General features: G+C 36.5%; 1 protein-coding gene and 1 long non-coding RNA gene across 5 annotated transcripts in view; one reads left to right on the top strand and one right to left on the bottom strand.

The window, feature by feature from the left end:
• PPP4R3A (protein phosphatase 4 regulatory subunit 3A) overlaps positions 1 to 23178 on the top strand; it is a 37684-nt gene that overhangs the window by 4267 nt on the left and 10239 nt on the right. For 2 of the 4 annotated variants that reach the window (XM_021099619.1, XM_005666399.3), the window contains exons 2-10: positions 6667 to 6722; positions 9879 to 9977; positions 14031 to 14648; positions 17861 to 17938; positions 18021 to 18137; positions 18840 to 18956; positions 19916 to 20047; positions 20148 to 20250; positions 21756 to 21914. In XM_021099619.1, coding sequence (XP_020955278.1) covers positions 6667 to 6722; positions 9879 to 9977; positions 14031 to 14648; positions 17861 to 17938; positions 18021 to 18137; positions 18840 to 18956; positions 19916 to 20047; positions 20148 to 20250; positions 21756 to 21914 — 1479 coding nt within the window. Of the gene's footprint in view, positions 1 to 6666; positions 6723 to 9878; positions 9978 to 14030; positions 14649 to 17860; positions 17939 to 18020; positions 18138 to 18839; positions 18996 to 19915; positions 20048 to 20147; positions 20251 to 21755; positions 21915 to 23178 lie in introns of all 4 variants that reach the window. The other 2 variants (XM_021099618.1, XM_005666398.3) reach the window with 1 other exon arrangement.
• Positions 21901 to 23178, bottom strand: part of LOC106504538 — a 77029-nt gene continuing 75751 nt past the window's right edge. Inside the window, exon 3 of the long non-coding RNA XR_002346031.1 lies at positions 21901 to 21978. This is a non-coding gene — a long non-coding RNA (uncharacterized LOC106504538). The remainder of the gene's footprint in view (positions 21979 to 23178) is intronic.

The raw sequence follows: 23178 nt of genomic DNA, 5'->3' as shown, positions 1-23178 counted from the left end.
CAGGCCAGGGATCAAACCTGAGTCGATGCAGTATCGCCAAGTCCTTAACCCACTGTGCCACAAGAGAACTCCCAAGAATATTGTTCTTTCACAGCCACAGCAATGCCAGATCTGAGCTGTGTCTGTGACCTACACCACAGCTCATGCCAAGGCCAGATCCTTAACCCACTGAGCAAGGCCAGGGATTACACCCGCAACTTCATGGTTCCTAGTCAGATTCGTTTCCACTGTGCCACAACAGGAACTCTGAATATTGTTCTTATATTTGGTTTTTACCTTAAGTTTTATAAAGCATATTTTACATTTCATAGTAGTTTTATTATTTGACTTGTTTATTTGGAGTTAAAAATAATTCAGTCTTCACTGTTACTTGAGGCATGAAGAAAATGATACATGGAGAAATGTTTTGTTTGAGGTAGCACTGTTAGCTAATGGTAAAAACTGGAGTCCAGTGCTTCTATGTCTTGATAGGACTTGGCTGTGGGCAGATCTGCCTTTACTCCTCCTATAATTAGAAAAGGAGGTCAACATTTTGGGTAGGAAAGCCTGTTTTGTTTTGTTTTGTTTTGGCTGCTGTGGTGAGAAATGAACCGAAGTAGCATCAGCATTTTTTACTGCTATTCTGATAAATCATTAAGTAGTATAGACCCTTGCATACAGTAAGCATTCTAAATTTAGCTACCAAGAAGCCCAGTGTCAGTACTGGAAGAAATATTTTACTTTGAAAAGTTGATGTAAGTGCAATATGTGTGTGTGTGTGTGCGTGTGCACAGACCTACAGTGTGGAAAATTAATAGGCTTGGGATAACCAAACTTTTATTTATTATCTGTTACATATGATAACTTCTCAAAGTTTGAGGGCCACTGGCTGTATTTGGGTATAACGAATGGGGTTGGAATGTAGTGAAGGCTTGACAGGTGTGGAACTTTTTTTAGTGTAATGCTACCAGCTTTTTTCTTGAACCTTCATTTCCTTCATTTTAGCTTTTAAATGCATGTGTAGTCTGTCGTCCACAAAATTGGGAGGGAGTAACCTGGAACACTGACCTGCTGTAGGTTTAAGGCATACACTGGTCTCCTATTCAGATAAAATTTTGGACTTCCCTTCATTTTGGTGGTGTTTTCTTCCTACTAGTGAAGCACAGTACCTAAACTCCTGCCCTTAGCTTTGACCATTGATAATGTCAATATACTGGAGATGCCAAAAAGTTGAGCTGCTTACTTACAGCAGCAGAGCTGAAATCCTTAGGTTTTTATCCAAATCTGAACTAAGATAAGGATCCAAGTTTCTTAACCCCAAACCAGATACTCCCATACTCCTTGAGTCTGACTGGTTGGTTGATATTGAAAATAGAACCATAAAATTATGGAAACTATCATTTTTCCAGTGAAAAGAATTGGTATCTTCTGCACAAGTTAATTTTCCAGCTAAATTTAATTGTAACAGAAGATTTAAAGTCTCAACAATTTTCATGGACTGTTTCCTAAATACTGTATGCTAGAATGTTTTTTTTTTTTTTTTTTTTTTGTCTTTTTGCTATTTCTTTGGGCCGCTTCCGCGGCATATGGGGGTTCCCAGGCTAGGGGTCTAATCGGAGCTGTAGCCGCCGGCCTACGCCAGAGCCACAGCAACGCGGGATCCGAGCCGCGTCTGCAACCTACACCACAGCTCACGGCAACGCCGGATCGTTAACCCACTGAGCAAGGGCAGGGACCGAACCCACAACCTCATGGTTCCTAGTCGGATTCGTTAACCACTGCGCCACGACGGGAACTCCCTTTTTTTTTTTTTTTTTAGAATGTTTTTCTTAAGCAGTATTATGAACTTGTGTTGGTTAGTGTTTGATTTGTAATGTGTTTCTGGATCATTGTTAACAATATTCAGCAGTACAGTGATGCCAGGGAAATAAATGCTATTCTGATTATGTCCTTAAACTATTGAGTATTGGTTATGTATTAGGTACTGGGATAGGCGCTTTAATATAATACGCAGAAATACTCAGTTAATACTCAGTTACACTAGTACTGAGTTAAAATACTCAATACTCAAAAGCAACCTTAAGAGGTATTATTTTTTTCTAACCATGGATCTTTGTGTCTTGATTCTTTGATTCATAGTTCTGGGGTCATTTTCCTGAACCCAGCCAGGAATCTAGATCTGTTGGGTTTTGTTTTTGGCCTTGCTATGAGGTGGCTTGATGTGGGATCTCTGTTCCCAGATCAGGGATCAAACCCCAGTTGCAGCGGTAAAAGCATAGAGTCCCAACCACTAGACCACCAGGGAACTCCCTAGACTTTTTTTTTTTTTTTTTTTTTTTTTGGTCTTTTTGCCTTTTCCAGGGCCACTCCCACGGCATATGGATGTTCCCAGGCTAGGGGTCTAATTGGAGCTGTAGCCGCCGGCCTACACCAGAGCCACAGCAACACAGGATCCGAGCCATGTCTGCACCCTCCACCATAGCTCACGGCAGCACCGGATCCTTAACCCACTGAGCAAGGCCAGGATTCGAACCCGCAACCTCGTGGTTCCTAGTCGGACTTGTTAACCACTAAGCCAGGACGGGAACTCCTAGATTTTTTTTTTTTTAATGTAAAATCTTTCCATTTTGAAAGATTTGCAGGAATTCAGTGTATGAGTATGTTTGTTAGACCTGGAATCAAAAAAGCTGTCTGCTGCCTGGATCCATACTACAGGCACTAGTTTTTGAGTTCTCTGATTTCAGCTCTTTTCAATTGGAAAAGTGTTCATAACTTTATCCATTAGAAACTAAGAGATGGGGAATGGGGAACCTAATAGATGGCCTAGGAATAAAACCTAGAAATGTGTCTTTTCGTTGTATCTTACTCCCCTAGGCAAAAGGCTGTTTTCCATGTTCCAGCCCCTAGAGCGTACTAACATCCTAGGGAACATGGTATTTGGGGACCAAAGCTTGACTTCCTGAATTTGTGTCTTAGACTAAAGCCACAGGATATGGCTGAAATGGGTGTCAGGAGAGATATTTGCCTCTGACATTGTAAATGGCCCAGGAGAAAGAAAAAGTTATTACACCAGAAGCTCCTAGTATGTGCATATTCTTATTTTAACTAGAACTTTCAATTTGTGATTGATTTTTCCTTTCTGGTCATCATAACACTGTAAACACTAACAAGAGTTTTGAAGCAAATGCAAAAAGTTGGGTACTTGAAAAGTAATAAAACCACTGCTGGGTTTTTTGTTTTTGCTTTAGCAGCTGCCATGTCAGGTGTGTGTTCTTGAAATCACGACTCGAAGTGATAACTCTAGCCCCTGTGTCATGTGTTGTTTTACCCCTTCTCTTAAACTTAAAAGAGAAATCTTTTAAAGTAGAATACATCAAAAGGGCACACATTTCCTAAATATTCAGCTTTATTAATTCTTCACAAAATAACCAGCACACAAATGAAGAAACAGCAATAACCATCACTCTGGAAGCCTATTTCCTGTCTCTTAGTCACTATCCCCTTCCCCCCACCCTAATTTCTGACACCATAACTTGAACTCTATAAATGGATTTATGGTGTATACCTTTGTCTGGGGCTTCTTTCATTTGTTTTTAAGACTCATACATTGTTGCATTCACATAAATTTGGTTCATTCACTAACACTGCTATATGGTATTCCATGGTATGAATATTTACACTTAAGCTTTTTTTTTTAAAAAAAACAATTCTCAACAAAAGACAAAAGACAAAAAAAAAAAAAAAAAAAAAAAAAAAAAAAAAAAAAAAAAAAAACAATTCAGATGCTGCCTAAATCAGTACTTCAAAGTGTATAGTTCAGTATTTTTTTTAGTATATTGATAGGGTTATGGAACCATCACCACAATGAGAACATTTTTTCCTCTCCGAAAGAAATCATGTACCCATTAGCAATCATTACCCACTTGTGACCCCTTCCTCCCAGTCCTAAACAACTACTAATCTACAAATCCTCTAAATTTGCGTATTCTGGACAGTTCATATAAGGGCAGTCCTAAAATATGCAACCCTTGTGACTGGCTTATTTCACTTATGTTTTCAAGATTCATCTGTTACAGCATTATCAGCACGTCATATCCTTGTATAGCCGAATAGTATTTCATTTGCCCATTCATCAGGGTTTGGACATTTGGATTATTTCCACCTTTTTGCTGTTATGAATAATGCTGCTATGAATATATGTGTACACATATTTGTGTGGGCATATGTTTTCATTTCTCTTGGATGTATACCCGGGAGTGGAATTGCCAGTAACTAACTTTTTGAAGAACTGTCAAACTTTGCCAAAGTGGATGCCTTTTTATACCCACAAGAAAAACGTATGACGGTCCCAGTTTCTCCACATGGTTGCCAGCACTTGTCATTGTCTTCCTAGCTTATATGAAATGGTATCTTTTTGTGGTTTTGATTTGCATTTCTCCAGTGACTAATGATATTTAGCATCTTTTCATGTTTATTACCATTTATGTATCTTCTTTGGAGAAATATCTATTCAGATCCATTGCCCATTTTTAAATTAGGTTGACTTTCTATTGAGTTGTAAAAGTTATGGATACAAGTCCCTTATCAGACACGATTTCCAAGTAATTTAGCCCATTTTGTGAGTTGTCTTTTCACATTCTTGATGGTAATGTTTGTAGCACAGAAATTTCTGCCTTTGACTATGTCTAGTTAACATCATTTATCAATGATGTCTGATTTTTTTTTCCCTTTGGTAAGTTGTGCTTTTGTGCAGTTCAGCCTTTAAGGTGACGTTATGTACTGTGACACCAGTTTGGTTCTATGACATTAGACTTATTGCATTTTCGGAAATATAAAGTAATGCAGTTGTTTTACTCTATTATTTAGATTGCTTTCGAGTACATGCTAAATTTCAAAGTAGGGTTTTTGGAATGTATTTTCTCTAGAAACTTTTGAGTATGATATAAACGTCATGACTCATCTTTTAAAACTTTGATCCATGATGTATCTCACATACTTTGTGATTTCACTGGGAAGTAATAGAGTATAATTTTTGTTCTAGTAATTAAACAACAAAACAATGAAAGAATATTTACAGAGCTAATTGGAGGTTTTTAGTACTTTTAAGGGACTCCTGATGTCAAGTTCATCTGCTTGCTGTTTTTCCTTTTTATAAACATAAGACATCTATTAGTAATTACCAAAGTAAAATTTCATTGATTAAGGAAATTAAGGGGCCCTGGGTAATTTATTTTGATTTTTTTTGGAAAAGTTGGAAAAAGAAGAAGATTAAACAGGCTTCCTCCAGAATTTGAACCTAAGTGAGTCAAAAGTAGTAAAAAGAGCCTAAAGAATGGGGTGTTGGAAAATACGGAGACTGTGTAGTTACCTTAAGTACAGAAAGGGTAAGATTGACAAATTTTGAGTTAAGCATTTCACCTGTGCTAGACACTGGGCAGATTCCAGTGAAGTGAGAAGCTGTTCATGTGTTCACAGTGATTCCTAAGTAGGTCACCCCAACCTTGGCAAAGTGGGTTTTACTATATTCATTATCGTAGAGCACCATAACAAACACAAAATAGTGAATGGTGAGTAAATCACTAACATGGGATGATGTCACAACATTAGAAAACAAATTTTAACATAAAAGCAAAATTAGCTGAATTTGGAAATGTTAAGAACACCCTTTTCTCAAATGAATAGCCACTGTTTGGAATGGATCAGGCAACTGTTAAACGTAATTTGAGAAAAAAAATGAAAGGTTTGGATGAGAGAAAATGCAGAACTTGGCTTTAAACTGAAACTAGTTGATGAAGGGAAGATAAAAGCCTTTGCTTTTTTTTTAATTTTTTTTTTTTTTTTTTTTTTTTAAGGGTCACACCCATGGCATATGGAAGTTCCCAGGCTAGGGGTCGAATCAGTGCTACAGCTGCCGGGCTACACCACAGCCACAGCAATGTGGGGTCCAAGCCTCGTCTGCCACCTACACCACAGTTCACGGCAATGCCGGATCCCCGACCCACTGAGCAAGGCCAGGGACCAAACCTGCATTCTCATGGATAGTAGTTGGATTTGTTTCTGCTGTGCCACAACGGGAACTCCAGGTTTAGTCCTGAAATTTGCTCTTTGTGACAAAGCAGTATTTTCTAGAAATGTGCAAATTACCTTATTCTGTGAAGTGAAATAATTATTTAAAGATGGAAAATTGTGGTAATTCCTGTATTAAGAAGCAGAAATAATCAAACTTACTTAAGGTGAAGCATGATTTGGGGATGTACTTAAACAATCGATCATATCCTTATTTTCAAATTTTTGCAAATGAAATCTTTTCAGTCTTGATAGATCAGATTGTATTTATTAAAAATGTTTATTTGCACGTTTTACGTTATTTCTCTAAGTAGTGCTGTGTATCACAGATTTAATTCCAAATCATCTGGCTTCACCCTGTACCATTTCATTACCATCTGCTGCCCAGGAGTTGTTAGATTTCTGTTACTATCCAGTTTTCTTCAGATAATTGTCTGTCTTGTTAAAAGTAAGCATGTATAAAGCAAGCATTTCATAGGTTACAAATTATTATATTTAAATTTGTATTTTAAAATATATCAACTGAAGTTGTCTGTGCATCAAATGTGTGTGTATGTAAAGGAATATAATTCTGTTGCCATGCAGTTACATAATGGAGTATTTTCTTTTTCTGTTTCCTAGGTTCTCTACTTTTAGAGTCCAAAATAAATCCTAATACTGCATACCAGAAACAACAGGTAAAATTTTGAAGATCCGCTTTATCTTGGATATTATCCTCTCAGTTTGGTAATTAAATGGTTCCTTACAGTGAAAATCAGAACCAACTGCAGCACCCTTTACCAGTCTAATTCCAAATACAGTTCTGGAGTTCCCATTGTGGCTCAGTGGGTTACGAACCTGACTAGTATCCATAAGGACTCAGGTTCAATCCGTGGCCTTGCTCGGTGGGTTAAGGATCCAACGTTGCTGTGAGCTGTGGTATAGGTCATAGAAGAGGCTTGGATCTGGCATTGCTGTGGCTGTGGTGTGGGCCGGCAGCCGTAGCTCCGATTTGATTCCTAGTCTGGAAACTTCCATATGTCAGGGTGCGGCCCTAAAATAAATAAATAAATAAATAAATACAGTTCTGACAGTCTCTAGAGTGTATAAAGCAATCTTTTTAAATTAAAAAAACCTGCTTCAGGTTACTAAGTTTAAGTTCCAGATATTCGACCAGCTGAGCCTTATTTCTCAAAAGTTAAAACTAAAACAACGCAGTTTTCTTGTTTACATCTAAAGGGAATAAAAGTGACCACTGATGGACTAGGCAGATACTAACCAACTAAATAGTAGAAACTCCTTCTTTTACTCTTGTAGATGGTAGTGGAAAAGGAACATTTGTATCTTTATTTAACAACTCAGTGTAAATAAGAATCTGATTTCTTGTATAGCCTGAATAGGACTTTATAATGATGTAGTAGGTTTTTAAGCCAACTTTCAGCTTGAATACATTCTCTTTCTTCTACTCCTTCTGTTGCAAGAGCTATCTGCATGTCTCTCACTTAGTACTTACCGGCACTATCATCAAATGGTATGTATTCAGAACACACTCACATAGATAATAATGAGTGCTCTACAAAACCAGTGACCTCAGTATCAGTACCCTCATTGCCCTAAAGGTGCAGATATAAAATAAATGAAAATAAAAATATTACAGGCATATTTTATATATATTTATAAATAAATACATTATAAACAGATTATAAAGTGCTTTGCTTCATCATCGACCATTAAAATACTACTAGAGGGAACTTAAGTTATATTTTCTGCAGTAGATGATGCCTAAAGATTGTAACTTGCTTGAGGTCACACAGATAGTATATAGGAAAGCTGATATTTAAATTTATTTAATGGTGACTTATTTGTCCAAGAAACACTGGTACAATATGAAACATTTTCTTGATTGTTCAGTGGCTTATAAACAAAGTGTTAATAAACACTTCGTTGCTTTTGGTGTTCTTAACATTTTCAGGCTTGATTGGAGACTAGAGTATTTGATTTTGATGTTCTATACTTAAATTCATATTTTGAGGTTTCAATCAGCTGAAGAGTAAAACACATCCTAGGAAGAAATTATTGAGTCTGTTTTGCGGATGAATGAAAAATCTATATGTCTTAACCTATAAGTTGTTGGAGGATAAGCAGGCAAGATGATTTGGTGAAAATTAGGGTCTTCAAGAAAAACAGAAGAGCAGTTCCTAAAAATTTTCCAACTTAGAACTTGTCAAGGGGATAGTTAAGAGCATATTTCTTTCAATGCCCTGATTTAAGTCTTCAAATGATTCTTAATATATATTGTAGCAGAGCAGTTGCTTGCAATTGTATTAAAGCTGTCTTATTACTAGTGTGGTGGTGGTTTCAAACTTTCCAGTGGGTCTTATGTTATCACCAGTTTTCATAACAATATGTATTATCCCAGTAACTTAAAGATGAGGAAACTGAGGCTCAGGGAGGCTATCCAATTAACTTCTGACATGTTGATCTTAAAATGTTAATGTAAATTATTTTGAGCCTGAACAGCTACTCAGTCTTGTGGGGCAGATTGCTTGCTTGGGATCTGTGATCGCTAGAAGTCCTGGAAGATAGTAAAAAGAGGTCTTTGAGCTCTTTTTAAAAATTCTAAGACTTGTGGATTTAGCCTTTTAGTAATGCTGCACAGCTTAATCAAAAGATCATTTATTTACTTAAAGTGGCATTACTTTAGTTCAGTAAGAGACTGTTGGCCTCATGATTGACAGTTATATAATTTACTGAATAGTTAATATGCAGTTTAGCACACACATTTTTAAACATGGGATCCATTTGTGTACAGTAAGAGGTGTCCTTGCCAAGGCAGTGAAAAGTATTATAAATTACAAAGGTCCCTTAAGATACTTTAAAGATACAGTCATGTTTCCTCAATACAGGATCATCCCAGTACACGCTCAGCCAGCTTTGGCTTGGCTCCTTTCAGTTACTTAATAGTCAGATTAAATTATTTTTTCTTTATATTTTATTCAAATCCATCCAACTCTAATTTCTACTCCTGATTCTTCTCTTTGGACTGCTTGAAAAATAAAGTGGTCTCAGTATTCTAAGTGCAGTGTCTTGATGAGATTACATCATAATAAAAACCGTTGAACTGTTTTATTAAACTTACTATCATTGAAAAAATACAAATTTGTCTGAAAGGGGTAAAGGGCTGATAGGAGCATCTTCATGAACTTTTAAGTTTAAAAAAACCTCTGTCCAAGAGATACCTGGTGGCTCAGCAGGTTGAGGATCCGGCATGGTCACTGGTCACTGCTGTGGCATGGGTTTGATCCATGGCCTGGAAACTTCTGTATGCCACAGGAATGGCCAAAAACAAAACAAAAACCCCAAAGCCTCTGTCCAGATACATGCTTACATATTAGAGAGTTAGCCAATAATTTCAAAGGCTTCATGAGCCTCAAGTGCCCCAGGTAAAGAGTAACTGACAATTACAAGAGAGGAGGAAGAGGTATGCTTATTTTATTAATTCCATCCTCCTAATGTGTCCTAATTATTGACTACTCAGACTTCCTCATTGTAACTTAATGTGCAAGCAAAGGCCTGACATAATGTTCAGTTTGTATCTTTTGGTACATTTAGATTGTGTGCTCAATTTGTAGTGCTTTTCACATATTGGTTTTACTCCTTAAGGAGAACATTGTTTTCATGTATAGACGGGATAAAATGAAGTATAAAAAAGGTATTGGTAATTACTAATATCAATGTTGCAAAAAGTAAAAATTAGTACTGTTCTCAGTTCCTTATTCCTTTGTTCATATGCTTTGTGTTTTGAAGTGGTTTGTGATGATATGTTTTATTCAGACTTCTTTTTTTCTCTCAAGGACACTTTGATTGTGTGGTCTGAAGCAGAAAATTATGACTTGGCCCTTAGCTTTCAAGAAAAAGCTGGATGTGATGAAATTTGGGAGAAAATATGTCAGGTAATTTTAAAAATTAGAAAATCGACATGCTTTTTAAAAAATATTTTGTTTTTTGCTGTGCTTTTAATACCCAGGTTTAAATGGAGACACATTTCATATAAATCCTTAAATTCACTGCTGTCTGTGAAAAGCTTGATTTACAGGAAAGTGCAATTTACAGACACCAGTTTACCCAGCCCAGACCTTTGCTGAACTCTGGAGTTTTATATCTAGTGCTTTTGAGAGCTCCTCCATGAGTGTTCAGTAGGATCTCAAATTTAATAGTCTAAAACTGAACTGAATCTCACTGAGATGTTCATTCTCCCATCTCTCTTGTAGCAAATGCCATCTAGTTGCTGAAATCAGAAACTTATGGGTTATTTTTATTCTTCCTTCATTTCCCTAGATCTGTTCAGTCCCTCAATTATAAATCTTAAATCTAATCACTTACCTTCATTTTCAAGGCTATTAGTTTACTAAGCCACCATCATTTCTTGCCTGGCTTATTGCTTTCATCCCAAATCTATACCACAGCTAAGAGTGATCTTTTTAAAAATGCAAGTCCTAGAGTTCCCATCGTGGCGCAGTGGTTAACAAATGTAAGAACCATGAGGTTGCAGGTTCGATCCCTGGCCTTGCTCAGTGGGTTAAGGATCCATCGTTGGCGTGAGCTGTGGTGTGGGTTGCAGATGTGGCTCAGATCCTGCGTTGCTGTGGCTCTGGTGTAGGCTGGTGGCTACAGCTCCGATTCGACCCCTAGCCTGGGAACCTCCATATGCTGCAGAAGCAGCCCAAGAAATAGCAAAAAGACAAAAAAAAAATTATTTTTTTAATGCAAGTCTTATCATATTATTCTTTGTTCAGTAACTTCTCCTGACTGTTAACTATCTCTACAACCTCAATTTTGCATGTTCTCAATTGATTCTGGAATTCCCTAGTGGTTCTAGTACCTCACTCTAGTGATAAAATCTCCACAATATTTTGTGAATGGTCATTTTTTTATGTTCTCTTTTGGTCAAGCCATTGGCTGTTATTGTGGACTCAGACCATTATATCCTAAGAACACTTCTTCTGTCTCCAAGTTTAACAAGCTTTCTAGGTCAGATTTTCCCTGTAAAGGGCAAGATAGTAAATGTTGCAGGCTTTATGGACCATACAGCCCGTAGAACTGAATAACAGCTATTCAGTTCTGCTGTTGTACTGTGAAAGTAGCCATAGAGTACACATAAGTTAATGGATGTGGTTCTCTTCCAGTACTGTTTTGTTTATGAAAACAAGTGGCGGGCCAGGTTTGGCTGTCATCTGTCAACACCTGGTTTGGGCCATTCTGATGCACCTTGACGTTTGAGAGCCATTGCCTTAGTAGACGCTACAGTGTTCTTAAGACACGGTTTTTCCTTGCAGATTTCTATATATTCTATTAAGCTGTGTTTTTTTTTTCTCCAAAAATTACCTACCTGTTAAACTGTCCCTTTGCTTCTCTTAACATGTGAAAAACTAAGGCTTATATTTATGCCTTTTTCATGTTTTATTTGCTTTCTGTCCCATATAATTGTTTTTACACAGCATGTTCCTCTAGATTTTGTCATGTGGGTGGAGTTCTCCCATAAAAAGAGATGAGATTAATGAGCTCAGGGTGTGCCTAAAGCACCCTTATTCAGACAGATCTTGTTCTGCTTCACCTTTCTGAGATGAACAGTCCTATTCTGGACAGAATCTTCTTTTAGGCTAGTATTTAACTCAGACCTGGACTCAATCTGTTACTCTCATGCCTGGCTCTCCTTTAGAATTATTGGACCTTTACTGTGCTTTTCCTTAGTCTGTAATAGTGAATTTTTCAGTCATTTTCTCTTGGGGAACAAGTACTTGTATACTTTCCTCTACAGTAACTTTCCTGAGAATCACTGGCTACTTATCTTTCCCTCCAACTTTTATGTAGTTTATGTTCAAGATGTCCTTTCTCAATGATTCTTTCATGATCCTCCTGTCCATCTCAGTTTCTGGATCTTAGGGCTTAGTCTAGGAAATTTACTAAATTTTGTCCTCTGAGATCTTAGATGTTTCTCTAGTTCTTGAACTCTACTACTATTTTTTTTTTTTTCATCTTGAAACAAATCTCCCCATTTTCTAGTACCCTCTTCATTAGCAGTTAGGTCTGGGTGCATCTCTTTTTCCTTTTTATAACCTTTTTTTTTTCCCTTTTCTTTTTAGGGCCGCACCTGTGGCATATGGAGGTTCTGAGGCTAGGGGTGAATAGGAGCTGTAGCCACAGCCACAGCAACATCGGGTCTGAGGCATGCCTGTGACCTACACCACAGGTCATGGCAACGCCGGATCCTTAGCCCACTGAGCGAGGCCAGGGATCAAACCTGCATCCTCATGGATGCTAGTCAGATTCGTTAACTGCTGAGCCACGACGGGAACTCCTTTTTTATATTTTATGGTCTTCACATTCTCATTTTCTTCGTATCTATCTAGATTGACTTCTGAGATTTATCCTTTTTCATAAGGAAAGCTCTGTCTTCTAGCTTAGTCTACTTTCCTCTAAAAATTTTCATTCTTTTGCTTCTGTTCTAAACTAAGACTGAAACAAATTGTCAAATTATTATAGTTTCACCTTGTTTCCCTTAGCCAGATCAGTTTCTAAGAGTATCTTAAACACAGGCCTTTTTGATTACCTGTTCAACCTTCGTATTTGCAAGTTAACTCAAGAAAGTAGCATTTTCCTTATAATAAGGGCTCTCATCCCTTTTCATTTGGTTTTTAAATCAAACACCTGCCATTTTTCTGTAGGCAAAGCTGTAGCTTGAATATTAGGAGTCTAAAGCTGTGATGAGAACTTACATAATTAAAAGAATCCAGAGCCAGTTTGAGACCATGCCAGGTACAAGCTGTGAATGTGCCTACCCTCCTTTTAGTGGTGCTACCCACTGGGTTAAGATCAAGATGGTATCACCTTGCAGCACATTTCAAGACATAGTCCAGGCCTTCTTTCCTTCTAGTGTCCATTAACATCACCTAACCATGCTAAGCAATTCAGGTTTCTTGGTCTTTTCACATAAGGCCTAGTTTTTCCATCTCTTTGCCATTCATCTTGGCCTTTGGGGCTGTTTTAGTGTGTCAAATTATAGGGCCAGGATAGCAAAACTCATCTCATTCCAAAGCATGTCCTTCACCTTTTGCAAAAAAATCTTTCACCTTACAATGTATTTCTAATTGTGAAGGCTTCTAAGTTATCTTTTTATAATTACAACCCCTACACTGACATAAAGTTGGGGTTTATGACAAACCTTAGGGCTTCTGGGGGATCGCAGAAGTGTGTAGAAAGGAGAACTTCCATGGTCTTTAAGCAGGTATTCTTAGGGGATAGTGCTACTAGAGAGAGACCACAGTTACCTAGTTTTAGTTTTTTGTTGGTGTACTTGTTTCCCATTCAGATTTTCTTAATCATAGTTTTGGGCATTTATACCAAATCATTGACCCACTGTGGTCAAACTCAGCTTGTACATGCTCTTGGCCCTCAGCTTGTACATGCTTTCTAAATTAACTGATATTAAATATTTTTCTTATTGCTTACATATATTTTCTATAGTCACAGCGTTTGTTTGAATTTTAAACTTTGAAGAATTTTGTGGTGGCTATACTGGAGCACAGTGCTAGGGATGTTTCTGAAATTTGTCCTAGTCTGTTGGAAAAGAGGGCCATGGATATAAAATGTGAGTGGATGTTTTATCATCGTGCCTTTGTATATTATGGGTCTGCAGGGCACTCTTAAGTCTCAGCCACAGTTAATTTAACAGATCTTAGAATATTTCTTTTGCTGGTAAACCTCGTACTTATAAGGAAGCTCATTCTATTTCTGCACTTTGAACTTCCTTCCTTAAAATTAAAAGTATGTTATTTATAGAAGTGTAATTTAGAAAAGTAGGAAATTGTCAAGTTTAAAGAAAGTTCATCATAAACTTGAAAGAAAATTATCATTATAGTTTTCTGAGAACATCTCTTATATCTAAGAATGTTATTTAGATTTGCTTTGATTATACTTTGTCAGCTATTATAAATCTTGTTTAATAGGTTCAAGGAAAGGACCCGTCAGTGGACATCACTCAGGACCTTGTAGATGAGTCTGAAGAGGAACGTTTTGATGATATGTCATCGCCAGGTTTAGAATTGCCATCTTGTGAATTAAGTCGCCTTGAGGAAATTGCAGAACTTGTGGCATCATCTTTACCTTCTCCCCTGCGTCGTGAAAAACTTGCACTAGCACTGGAAAATGAGGGTTATATTAAAAAGCTCTTAGAGCTTTTTCATGTGTGTGAGGATTTGGAGAATATTGAAGGACTGCACCACTTGTATGAAATTATCAAAGGCATCTTCCTCTTGAATCGAACTGCTCTTTTTGAAGTTATGTTCTCCGAGGAATGTATAATGGACGTCATTGGATGCTTAGAATACGATCCTGCTTTATCACAACCACGAAAACATAGGGAATTTCTAACAAAAACAGCCAAGTTTAAAGAAGTGATTCCCATATCAGATCCTGAGCTGAAACAAAAAATTCATCAGACATACAGAGTTCAATATATACAGGATATGGTTCTACCTACCCCTTCAGTCTTTGAAGAAAATATGTTATCAACTCTTCACTCTTTTATCTTTTTCAATAAAGTAGAAATTGTTGGTATGTTACAGGTAAGTTACCATTCTTTTTTCTCCTACTTAAAAAGATAGCTAGGAGTTCTCCTGTGGTGCAGCGGTTAAGGATCTGGCATTGTCAATGCAGGGGCTCAGGTTTGATCCCTGGCCCGAGAACTTCCACATGCTGCAGGAGTGGCCAAAGAAAAAAAAAAAAGAAAAACAGACCTATTGCCTTTAGCAGAAGTAATTTTTTGTTCCTTTTAAGTACCTAAATTGAATTTTAATTTTTGTCTAATATATTTTGTTGATATTACAAGAGATTGTAATGTATAATACTGTGGTACCAGAAGGTTATTTTTTGCTTAGGGAAAGTAAATGTAATTTTTAACAAAAGGTCTAGCTTGAAGAAATTACAGGGAAAGGATCATGAAACAATATGAGATATTAATCAGTAATGCACAAAGCAGAATAGATTAGAAGAGGGAAAGAAAAAGTAGAATCCAAGAAACATGTCTAAGTATAGAATATAAAGTCTATAGAATATATAGAACTCACAGGTAATTATTTATTAGAGGTCCAGTTTTAGGGTCAAGGGAATATAGCAGATGTTGGCAAGTTATAGCTGCATGTCTCCCTACCAGAAGGCATGCTTTTGTAATGGATGAAAGTATGGGGAAGTTAGACTTCGGTGTAAGTTTCAGTTCCACCTGTCACTTAGTAGCTCTGTGACTTGGGCAACTTTCTTAATCTTTTAAATCTTCAGTTTCCTAATCTTAAGGATAGTGATATAGGAACCTACCCTATAAGGTCATCTGAAGATTAAATAAGATACATGATAAAGACTCAAGTATTATTTTTACAAATCTATTAATTATTGCCTATTAAACTCCAAATTTTTTTTGTTAGAGTATACTCAGTCTCTCAAGTGTGGTGTGTTAGGGTGCTTGCATCAGAATTGCCGGGGCCTAGGGTGCAGTTTCCTGGATGCTGCCAAAACACAGAATCCAAATCTGTGAGCTGGCCGGTAATCTGCATTTCTAACGTGCAGAGTCAGAGAGTCTCGGTAAATTATCCTGTGGTGCATGAATTAGGCTATTGCAACTGAAATATAAGTTTGCAAACTAAACATTTGTGAGTTTCATACTTCTGTGTTTTATTTCTTTATACCCATGTAACAATAATAGATGTGATATGATTTAAAAGATGTTAGACCTTACCTCAGATTTATAAATAAAAGCAATTATTAGAAACCTGGATTTAAATTTAAAAAGGAGGCAAATAAATGCCAGTAAGAACTGCTTGATAGGGCGTTCCCATCATGGTGCAGTGGTTAACGAATCCAACTACGAACCGAATCCAACTAGGAACCGTAAGGTTGCGGGTTCTGTCCCTGGCCTTGCTCAGTGGGTTAAGGATCTAGCGTTGCCGTGAGCTGTGGTGTAGGTCGCAGATGAGGCTCGGATCTTGCATTGCTGTGGCTGTGGCATAGGCTGGCGGCTACAGCTCCGATTTGACCGCTAGCCTGGGAACCTCCATATGCCGTGAGTGCGGCCTTAGAAAAGACAAAAGACCAAAAAAAAAAAAGAACTGCTTGATAGCACATGTTATGAATAAAGCAGTAAGTTTAATTTTCATCTGTTTCTTTTTAGAAAATTGCTATATTTTCAGTGACCCTGGCTTTATCACTTAAAAAAAAAAATCTGAATTCAAATAGAAAAGTTAATTTTACCAAAACCAATTTCCTGAAGCTAGTGATAAGTCCAATTCATGTTGACTAATTTGACATGTTTTCCATTCATTTAAGACAGACAAATAATATAGGCAATGCAGTCTGGTAAGTACAACAGTAATCTCTAAATGGTACATTTTGATTGATAATGACGAGAAGGGTTCTGGTATCAGTTTTCATTTGTTCTTTGATAAGGGAACTAGTTTTTGTTAGCTACCTGTTCTGTGCTTGTTTGATTCCTGGTTTCCTTGGATAATCCTGAGTGCTGCTGGTACTTTTCCTTAGCTCCACATGGTTCTCATTTTGTTGTATAGGGATTTGTCACTTCTGTGTTTTCTTGGTCTTCCTACCTGTAAAATGCCAGTTTTACTCATTAAATACGAATAATTTCAAGTTACGTCTTTGTTTCCCTACAGTATGCTCTGTAAAATGCTGGCTGCCAGTTGTGTGGGTCTTTCTGTTTCTGTTGATGCAGAGTGTTTATATTCAAAATACTGTGAAAGAAGGAGAGTTTACAAATTTCTTTGATGAGAAGCAGTTCTTAACCCATCTTATACACAGTCATAACCCTTGCCCTTGACTGATTTCTATGTAACACTGTTAAAACAGTCTTGATTCTCTAAACTTTGTGGCAGTCTGGAGAATCATTTTTAGTCATTTGATTTCCATTTGGTGGGATATATTTTAGCTGGATCTTGACATTGGAGATGACATTTAAGGTATGGCCTATTTGTACATTAGGCCATAGAAAAGTAAAAGTGGGAATCACTAGCATCACAGAAAATGTTTCTTAAACACCCACGGCAGCGAATGTGGGGTTTATAAATCCGTGGAAGGTCTCACACACACATACACATATTTAGACTTCGGCGGCATGTCTGTAAGGCTGAAGTAGTATGGAATTAAAATATAATAAAATCTTAATTAAAAATAGTTATAGACAAAATTGAACAGGAAGTCAGAAATGGTTTAATGTAGAATAATACGTGTTAAGTTATTTTGTATTTGTTTTGTGTGTGTATCTTTAAATAATAGATGTTTCTTAATTCCAAAGTTCTGAATTTAGCTTTTTAACTATTGCTGTTTTTAAAATGTGAAGGAAGTTTTATCTTCCTTTGAGAGGTTGCAGAAGCCCAGTGAAAATGAGGGGTCTACCAACCGTGTTTGTTTTCTTTCATAAAGTAATACTCATTCATTGCCATATTGCCTGTGTCTGCTTCCTACTGTAACAACATAACAGAGTAGTTGTGGTAGAGACCATATGGCCCACAAAGCCCAAAATTTTTTAAATGTGGCCCTTAACTACCTTAGGAAATAGAGCCTTGCTGAAATATAAAGTATAATCTTTCTGTATAAATCCCCAGTTTATCCTTTAATAATTTTTTCCTTCTCTTTTAAAAAACAGCATTGCCAATACCATCTTTCCCTTTTCCAGTTATTGCAATTTATATCTTCTACAGTAACATCTTGAAAATGTATTTTATTATATACTCTTACTATTATTAGCATAATTAAAATCTATCCTTTGATTTCACAGGAAGATGAAAAATTTCTGACAGATTTGTTTGCACAATTAACAGATGAAGCAACAGATGAGGAAAAAAGACAGGAATTGGTAAGAAATTTGATATTATAAAGGCCATGAAGCTAAAACAATACAACCTATTATGTTCACTTAACCTTTTTCCTAATTTCAGGTTAACTTTTTAAAAGAATTTTGTGCGTTTTCCCAAACGCTACAACCTCAAAACAGAGATGCTTTTTTCAAGACTTTGTCAAACATGGGTATATTACCAGCTTTAGAAGTCATCCTTGTAAGTTTGTTTCTCCTTATATTTAATTACCATTATATTTTTAACCCACAAAATAGTATATTTTTATGTAACATGCAACTGTTTGATTATAGCTAATATTTAACATCAGCTGTGTATTACATAAAGTTAAATAGCTATAAAATTCTAGTATTAAGAGAGTCCTTACACAGTGCTAAAAGGACAATTACGGAATTTTCCATATTTTTAACAATTTAACTTTGCATCATATTAAAATGCTGGAGTTCCCGTCATGGTTCAGTGGTTAACAAATCCGACTAGGAACCATGAGGTTGTGGGTTCAGTCCCTGGCCTTGCTCAGTGGGCTAAGGATCCAGCATTGCCGTGAGCTGTGGTGTAGGTCACAGATGTGGCTCGGATCCCACGTTGCTGTGGCTGTGGTGTAGACCAGCGGCTACAACTCCGATTAGACCCCTAGCCTGGGAACCTCCGTATGCCGCAGGTGCCGCCCTAGGAAAGACAAAAAGACAATAAATATATAAAATGCTAGAGGAGAAAAATAAACGGGAAAAAATGAAAGTATAACTTTATCCCATAGAACAGTAATTTTACATACAACATAATTTCCTTGACCTCTCCTTTTTATTGAAATATATTCTTATAATTTGTTAGGGTTTAGATTTATATAGCTGCAAGTTCCATATTTTTATTATTATAGAAGAAATAAGTGCTTTTTACCTGCAGGGCATGGATGATACACAGGTGCGAAGTGCTGCTACTGATATATTCTCATACTTGGTTGAATATAATCCATCCATGGTACGAGAGTTTGTCATGCAGGAGGCACAACAGAATGATGATGTAAGTAAGAAGTTAACAGAGCAAAAAATAACCAACAAGGTAAATATTATCTTCACTAACAGTAAGTATTTATACGTGGGGAGCTATAACTATATTTATTATTCATTTCTTAAAGATTTAGTCAGTGTTTGAGAAAAGTATACCCATGATATCATGACTTATTCTTCCCCTAAATTGGCTCCTGAGTTTATAAATTGTTTTACAGCAGTTATTTGTTAATGCTCAATTTCAATTTCTTTTAAAATTTTTGAAATTAAGTTTTTTAACTCTGAAGTTAACTTGCTATGTTATAATGTTTAAAACCATTTCATCAATAAATTGTTCTTCTGTATGTGGAATTATGAATAACTTCCCTAAGAAAGCATTGGCTTTGCTAGGGATAGAGGTCTCAAAATTATCAAGAATGATGAAGCATAGTCCTTTGGAAAGTATTTAGGATGCTTTCTTTACTGCCTGACCAACCATAGGGAAAACCATTTATTTTAAATGGAAACTTTATATCATTTCTGTAAAAGGAGAACAGATAAAGTTATCATTTGCCATAGAAGGAATCTATAAAAATGCAGTAAAAGAACAGTGTTATAAATTCTAGCTAGATAATCGTACTGTTAAAACTATGAAGCAAAGTCCCATTAGCTTTCTTCAGAAGAGAGATTTTATTATTAAGAGTTCTAAAAGATCTATTAGCACCAAACTGAAACTTTGTTTTTATTTTAATCCAGGGGATTTAAAGATAATAAAAAAAGAACTTTTTGGTACTATTTGTGTAATGTGTCTGTACCATACCTTTGGGAAACTACCATATATCCTATTAAAGATTCCAGTCAGTCATTTCATTTTGTTTGCAGTTAACAAGATAGCTAGAGCCAGGTATAATGCTATAGCATGTGTCATAGTATATGCTTTTTCCATCCTTACTCTTAGTAAGTGATCCTTATTATGTATATTTTTCCCACCAGGATATTTTGCTCATCAACCTCATTATAGAACATATGATTTGTGATACAGACCCTGAACTTGGAGGAGCAGTCCAACTTATGGGCCTGCTTCGAACCTTGGTTGACCCAGAAAACATGCTAGCTACTGCCAATGTAAGCCGTGGGCATTTTTCTCTTTTTCATACTCGTGTAATTTTGATTGCTGGTAGGAACCAATGCAGTTAAAGTTCATGAAGTGTTTTTGATTCCTTAGAAAACAGAAAAGACTGAATTTCTGGGTTTCTTCTACAAGCACTGTATGCATGTCCTTACTGCTCCATTACTGGCAAATACAACAGAAGACAAACCTAGCAAAGGTAAGATAATACAGGTTGGTAGTTAAATTCTTTGTTCTTAAACTTTGAAACTCAGAAGGTTGGTGTTAATATAGAGGTTTAGTAACATATTTTCAAAAGAGGTAATTTCAAGGTAAAATTTCTTTCAAAAGTGCTATAATCAGGAGTTCCCATTGTGGCTCAGTGGTTAAGAACCCAACTAGTATCCATGAGGCTGTGTCTTTGATCCCTGATGCAGCTTGGATATGGTGTTGCTGTGGCTATGGCATAAGGTGGCAGCTACAGTTCCAATTCAACCCTAGCCTGGGAACTTCTATATATCACAGGTGCAGCCCTAAAAAGAAGAGAATGTGCTATAATCAGAGATAATAGAACTGTAAAAGAAAATACTTAAGATACTTATTTGCTGCTTTCTGAATTTTGAAGCCATTTTTTTGTTAAAGCACTATTTGTATTTAGTTTCCATTTACATACGGAAACAAACAGCGTGAAGTAGCTCTGAGACAATTCATTTTAAGTTATTTGTACTTGAGGTGTGTAGACTGAGCAAAGCTGGTACTCAGTATTAAGCTGTTTTTATTTGCATTGAAGATTATTACAAAGTTAGGATTATTTATTTCTGCATTTTATTCCCTTAGTGTGTGTGATTTAGAAAACAGTTTTAGGGTCTTCTTGGGAAGTTCCTTATTAAAGCTTTGCGAATAAGTTACTTTGTCATATGAATTATCAACATAGTATATTTAACTTATAGTGCCACTAGAAAATGTTTAGTTTACCTTTTTTGTGACTCTAGAAATCAGGTCTTAGAAACATGATACTCATTTCTCCTATTTTACATACTATGAGTAATGCTTGAGGCCTCTCCAGACTCATGTGTTCATGAAACATTGAGAACCTATTGTGTGGAAGGCAATGTGCTGTATATTTTATATATGTGTGTGTATGTGTGTGTGTGTATATATATATATATATATATATATATATAAAATCTTTAGGGGTTAAATGGGGGAAATGAAAAAAAATGAGTCACACATATGTTCAGAGGCTTGCTGCCTGGTGAACATAAGCTAGTGATTATATTTCATTGTGGATTTATTATGTGTAGTAAAAGGAAGCACACTGGAATCAAAGTAGCAGAATCATTCCTTTAAAGCACGTGGTGTATGGCAGGACCTCCCATGACGTCTGTACATCTTTTGAGGGACATGATAAAACATGGTAGAGCATTCTTGCCCTTTGGAATAAGTCAAATTTAATAGTTTTGTATCCTGTGTTTGCCCTACTACTAACATTCCACATTTGGGTCTTGTGAAACTATTCTTCACAGAGTTGTTTAAATGTGAAAGACTGGAAAGAGCAGTTCTTGGCACATGGTAGGCATTCAACAAATGTTAGTTTTCTTTTCCTTAACTTTAACATATTTGGGTTAATAGAATAGAATTTTACTTGATTAGAATTTGGATTCTTATATTTGGGGAGGAGAAGAATCTAAGACATCAAGTGTAATTGTGTTTTGTTCTGTTTAGATGACTTTCAGACTGCCCAGTTGTTGGCACTGGTATTGGAATTGTTAACATTTTGTGTGGAGCACCATACCTACCACATAAAGAACTACATTATTAATAAGGACATCCTCCGGAGAGTGCTAGTTCTCATGGCCTCGAAGCATGCTTTCTTGGCATTATGTAAGTGTTGCTTCTGGTAGACTTACTGTCTGTATATCATCATTTTATCTTTAGGTCTTACTGCCTGAGAAGAAAAAAAATCATTGATTTCAGAAGACCTAGGTTCTAATGCTAAACCACACTGATAATGTACTGTTGCCACATTTTGAGGACGTGATTTTCCTGACTCTTCTTTTTCAATATACAGTAAAGGGGTTAATATACACCTACAAAATATTTTAAAGTATTGTACTATTAAAATGGCACCTTAAATCATTTTACCACAGTTGTTTTTGACTTAGTATTTAAAGTTATGACAATTACAAATTAGGCATTCTTGTGAGACAATCTCACACTAAATCATGAAGAATTTGGAAAACATGTAACTAATAGCATTGAGTTTCCAAAAGACATTCTTCCTGTTATATACAGAATGCCTAGCGCAAATATCTAGTCCATTCATTAATTCCTCAAATATTTTTCTCCCAGCTTTACTGAGATATATTTGACATTACATTGTGTTACCTCAGATATCTTAAAGTGGGGTGACAAACTACAGCTGTGGCCAAATCCAGTCCGTGGTCTGTTTTTGTACTGCCTGCAAGCTGAAAAATAGTTATTGTGTTTTTTAAAGCGTTGTTTAAAAAAAAGGTATAGAGGAGTTCCCATTGTGCCTCAGTGTTAGCGAACTCAACCAGCATCCATGAGGACATGGCGTGTGATCCCTGTCCTTTCTTAGTCAGTGAAAGGATCCGACACTGCCACAAGCTGTGGAGTAGGCTGCAGGCACGGCTAGAATCTAATGTTGCTGTAACTGTGGTGTAGACGGTAGCTCTATTTCCGATTCGACCCCTAGCCTGGGAACTTCCATATGCTGTGGGTGCAGCCCTAAAAGGGGCAGGCGGGGGTGGGGGGAGCTACTTCAGAGACCATATGTGTGGCCCACAAAGCCTAGAATATGTATTGTGTAGACTCAAGGAAAAGGTTTGTAAAATCTTTTTGAGCAACAGATTTGTCTTTTAATTTGGTTGTTCTTAGCTATACATATTTTCTCAAAAAGTTACTTTTACTGTGTTCTTAAGACCCTACTTTGCTGAAATAAAACATGTTTCTGAGTTGGAAATAGGTTAATCCAGACTATTCTTGATCATGTAGCAGTCAGCCTTCTTTGGTAAGTTGGCATACCAATTTTAGGGTACCCTAGAGGCACAGTAAGATGTCTGTTGGTAGCTAACTCTTGCCTTTTGGTTTTTATAGGTAAGTTTGGTTGTTTTGTTGTTTAGAG

This window comes from Sus scrofa, chromosome 7, assembly GCF_000003025.6.
Source record: "Sus scrofa isolate TJ Tabasco breed Duroc chromosome 7, Sscrofa11.1, whole genome shotgun sequence".
Classification (NCBI taxonomy): Eukaryota; Metazoa; Chordata; class Mammalia; order Artiodactyla; family Suidae; genus Sus; species Sus scrofa.
This window is presented reverse-complemented; position numbering and strand designations above follow the sequence as displayed.